The sequence below is a fragment of the Colobus angolensis genome, unplaced genomic scaffold (genome assembly GCF_000951035.1).
Source record: "Colobus angolensis palliatus isolate OR3802 unplaced genomic scaffold, Cang.pa_1.0 Scaffold368, whole genome shotgun sequence".
NCBI lineage: Eukaryota > Metazoa > Chordata > Mammalia > Primates > Cercopithecidae > Colobus > Colobus angolensis.
Genome location: NW_012117021.1, coordinates 149,646 through 154,421, shown reverse-complemented (window position 1 = coordinate 154,421; position 4,776 = coordinate 149,646). Strand labels below are relative to the sequence as shown.

The 4,776-nt window shown below is 38.9% G+C and overlaps 1 protein-coding gene across 1 annotated transcript in view; it reads right to left on the bottom strand.

The window, feature by feature from the left end:
• Window positions 1-4,776, bottom strand: part of LOC105519999 (zinc finger protein 431) — a 59,795-nt gene that overhangs the window by 30,062 nt on the left and 24,957 nt on the right. Inside the window, exons 3-4 of the mRNA XM_011953555.1 lie at window positions 4,443-4,569; window positions 3,276-3,371 (exon numbers count right to left, since the gene is read on the bottom strand). Of these exons, the coding sequence (XP_011808945.1) occupies window positions 3,276-3,371; window positions 4,443-4,569 (223 nt within the window). The remainder of the gene's footprint in view (window positions 1-3,275; window positions 3,372-4,442; window positions 4,570-4,776) is intronic.

The following is a 4,776-nucleotide window of genomic DNA, read 5'->3' as shown; positions in this document are numbered from 1 at the left end:
AGGAGTTTCAGACCAGCCTGGCCAATACGGTGAAACCCCGTCTCTAGTAAAAATACAAAAAACTAGCTAGGTGTGGTGGTACATGCCTGTAGTCCCACCTATTCAGGAGGCTGAGGCAGAATAGCCTGAACCTGGGAGGTGGAGGTTGCAGTGAGCCGAGATCATGCCACTGCACTCCAGCCTGGGTAACAGACTGAGATAAAGAAAAGAAAAGGAAAAGAAAAGAAAAGAGAAGAGAAGAGAAGAAAGATTAGGAAAAGGAAGAAAGAAAAGAAAGAAAGAAAGAAGGAAATTATGTTATCATTTAGATATATGCTGAAGAAAGTGGGTGAAAATCCTTTAAATCCTTTTTACCTGCAGCAAACTTAAATTTATAAGTAACCATTTTAGTAATATGGAGTACCTACCAATTATCTAATTTACTTCAGGCATAACATGTAGACTCTAGCATATTGTCCTAAATGTCTGAATCTAAAATTATAGACAAATTTGAAATGGAAAATAGAAATTAAAAATGTATAGAAAGAGTAACATCAGTGACATAAAAAAATAGAAAGTGCTCTATTTGATTATCCTCACCACAACAAAAAAATTATTCAGTCATCCCTGACAAAAAATGCCTTCAGGAGAGAGCCAGGCATCATGGCTCACATCTGTAATGACAGCTACATGGTACACTGAGGTTGGAGAATTGCTGCAGGACTGGATTTCAAGACCAGCCCGGATGATAAACAAGATCCTATCTCCAAAGTAAGTGCCTTTAAGAGAGCTTTGAGACGCAGGGAGGGAGTTGTGAAACACTGCTAAAGCCCAAGATTGAGGGGTGTTTTTTCAGAGGACAGGCACTTATTCATGTGGCAAACTACAGGACCCTTGGTTTTGGCTACAGATCAAGAAATGGCCCACCCAGCTTGGTCCAACAGAGAATTCTGAAGTTAACTCTGTAATCATCCCAAACTCCTCCCGGTTATAGTCTAGGAAAGGTCCTGCCCTTCCAGAGACCTGGAGGAAGACACCCATTTGCAGCCTTGCAGACAGGTCTACAGACCTTGGTTTTTACTGTGGTCCTTGAAGCAGTCCAATGACTCAGTTCCAGCTCTCTGAGCCACAGATCATGATCAGTTTTTCCTAAACAGAAACCTACACACTGAAATGAAGAAATCCTCTCCAGTACTCAGTGAAAGCAATACCCATTCACATCCTGATATAAGGGCCATTATACATGGAGCCAACTGTAGAAATCTGCCTTAGTGTCTGCCCTACAGATCAAAGTCTTAACGAATATATACAATCTGTCCAAAAACAAAATGGGAATTACAAGTACCCAAGCCCTTGTGACAAGCCATCTAAAGGTGGACTCTAGTGCAGACCCAGCAGCTTTGCGACAAAGCTACAACCCCTCTTCACTACAAACCCAGAGGGCATCCCATCACCCTAGGGACACAACAGAAAAAGATCTTTACCTCCTGAAACCTGTTTATAAAAGCTAAGGAGTTGTCTGCTCCTTCAAATTCACAGATGCCAATATAAAACTATATTGTGCCCATTGTCAATGCTTCTATTTTAATGTAGCATCAAAAGTGTGTGGCACAAGAATTAGTCAAAAACATTTTTAAAAAGCCATTGGAATTAAAGAGAAATAAGTAAAAAGTTGCCGTTTGTGGATCATATGATCTTATATATAAAAAAACCACAAATAGTACATTGAAATTTGTCCAAACAGCCAGGTGCAGTAGCTCACACCTGTAATCCCAGCATTTTGGGAGGCTGAGGGGGGCAAATCACAAGGTCAGGAGTTCAAGACCAGCCTGGCCAATGTAGTGAAATCCTGTCTTGCTAAAAATGCAAAAAAAAGAAAAAAATGTAGCTGGGCATGGTGCTGGGCACCTGCAGTCCCAGCTACTTGGGAGGCTGAGGCAAGAGAATCGCTTGAACCTAGGATGCGGAGGTTGTGGTGAGCTGAGACTATGCCATTGCACTCCAGCCTAGGCAACACAGTGAGACTGTGTCTCAAAAAAGGAAAAAAAAAGAAAAATTTGTCTAAACTAATAAATACAGTCAGTAACTTAAAATATAAAATTAACATACAAGTTACGGTTCCATACACTTAAAACAAACTATCAGATACAACAGAGGAAGAAAATAATCTTATGAATAATGGCATTAAAATAAATTTCTGAGAACAAATATAATGAAGAAGGTAAAAAATCTTTACAAAGAAATATATAAGATATCAATGAAAAAAATTAGAGAAGACAAAAATAAATTTTAAAATATTTAATGTCGGCCGGGCGCAGTGGCTCATGCCTGTAATCCCAGCACTTTGGGAGGCCGAGGTGGACAGATCACAAGGTCAGGAGTTTGAGACCAGCCTGAATAGCATGGTGAAACCCCATCTCTACTAGAAATACAAAAAATTAGCTATGTGTGGTAGCACATGCCTGTAGTACCAGCTACTCAGGAGGCTGAAGCAGGAGAATCACTTGAACACAGGAGGTGGAGGTTGCAGTGAGCCAAGATTGTACCACTGCACTCCAGGCGGCTGACAGAGTGAGATTCTGTCTCAAAAAAAAAAAAAAAAAAAAAAAAAATCATGTCTAGGATTGAAAGAATAAATATTGTTAAAATGCCATATTATCTAAAGTAATCTATACATTTAATAAACTCTCTATGATAATTCCAGTGGCTTTTCTTCACAGCAGAAAATACAATTCTAAAATTTACAAGAAATTGTAATAAACTTCAAATAGCCAAAGCATTCTTGAGAAAAAAGAACAAAGCAGAGGGATATCATAATTTATAATTTCAAACTATATTTTAAGACTATAGTAATAAAAACAGGATGGAATATGTAGAAAAATTAACAAGAAACCCCTAATGGAACAGAAACCACTACTCTCACATATTTCAGACAGGATTCAAAAAGAGAACTAAAAAATAATTTAACAAAGAATTTTTCAAAATTATACAGACATTTGTGTGTGCCCCAAAACAATAAAAAAGCAGTCAGATTGTACAGTCTTTTATATGCTATGATAAGAACTTTGGCTTTCATTATATGCTTGAAAGAAGATCCCCCAAGAAAAAGTAGAATTCTTAGAGAATTTAACAGCATAAGACAGAAAATGCCCCTATGTGAGAAAAAATCTTAAGAAAATATTCAGGCCTCCCAGAAACTGGATGCTTCCCAAATCACACTGTAAGGACTGGCATATATGCATTTTTTTTTTTTTAACCTTTGGACCTCTCATCTGTTTTTCTTCACTCTCACCTACCTGGGGGTTCATCCACCATCTCATGTCTCTTCATATTCCAGGGCTCTTTTTCTTGCTCCAGACTGGTGACTGGGTCTTGCTTAGAGACAGCAATACCTGCTTTATTAAAAATAAATAACATGAATCTTGCCTATATTCTCTAATTACTAACCTAGTACTGTGCTCAGTAAAAAGGATGTGACAGAATATTCTAGAAAATTAATCCAAAGGGTGGCCAAGATGGGCAGATCACCTGAGGTCAGGAGTTTGAGACCAACCTGTCCAACATGGTGAAACTCCCATCTTTACTAAAAATACAAAATTAGCTGGGCATGGTGGCGGGTGCCTGTAGTCCCAGCTACTCCAGAGGCTCAGGAGGAGAACTGCTTGCACCCGGGAGGCAGAGGTGGCAGGTAGTAGAGCCACTGCACTCCAGTCTAGGCAATAAGAGAAAAATTCTGTCTCAAAAAAAAAATAAAGTGTTTTGGCCAGGCACAGTGGCTCACACCTGTAACCCCAGCAATTTGGAAGGGCAAGGCGGGTGGATCCCCTGAGGTCAGGAGTTTGAAACCAGCCTGGCCAACATGGTGAAACACTGTATCTACTAAAAATACAAAAATTTGCTGGGCACAGAGGTGCACACCTATAATCCCAGCTACTTGGGAGGCTGAGGCAGGAGAATCGCTTGAACCCAGGGTGGAGGTTGCAGCGAGCCAAGATCACACCATTGCACTCCAGCCTGGGTGACAGGGTGAGATTCCATCTCAAAAAAATAAATAAATAAATAAACAAATAAAATTAATCTGACAATACTAAAGAGAAACATCTCTAACTATTTAGAAAATATTTTAAATTTGTAGGTTTTTAATTTTACTACCTGAATCAAAAATTGGTGATGACAAAAAGATTTTAAGATATGGGCAATGATATTTTATGCCACTAAATTTCTGGAATTACCACTAATCTAGAGTGAAGGATACACATCAGCTCAGGAATGTGGAAAGTTTAGATCAAGATGAAACATGTTGAAGAAATTCTTTTCCACACGGACAAATCATCAAGATTTTCTTGAAAACTGGGATCAGAAACTCACTTATACAAAGCATAAATTACCAAAAAAATTCTACAAAATAAGAGACATAAAACCTTTAGGGTATATTAAAAATTGTGTATTAAAGTTATCCTCACCCAAGAAGACCAGGTTTTTGTAGTTCTCTAACATCACATTCATATATAAACTCTGCTGAGCAGGGTTCAGGCATTCCCACTCCTCCAGAGAGAATTCTATGGCCACATCCCTAAATGTCAATGTCTCCTGAAAAACATACACACAGACACATGTATATTTACCAAGGGGTCATGGGCAGAATTTATTATTTGAATTGAGGTGAAATGAAAGAGTAAAGAGAACTGATTCTGACTTATAAGAATAACTGAAATTGCCAGGCGCGGTGGCTCAAGCCTGTAATCCCAGCACTTTGGGAGGCCGAGACGGGTGGATCACGAGGTCAGGAGATCGACA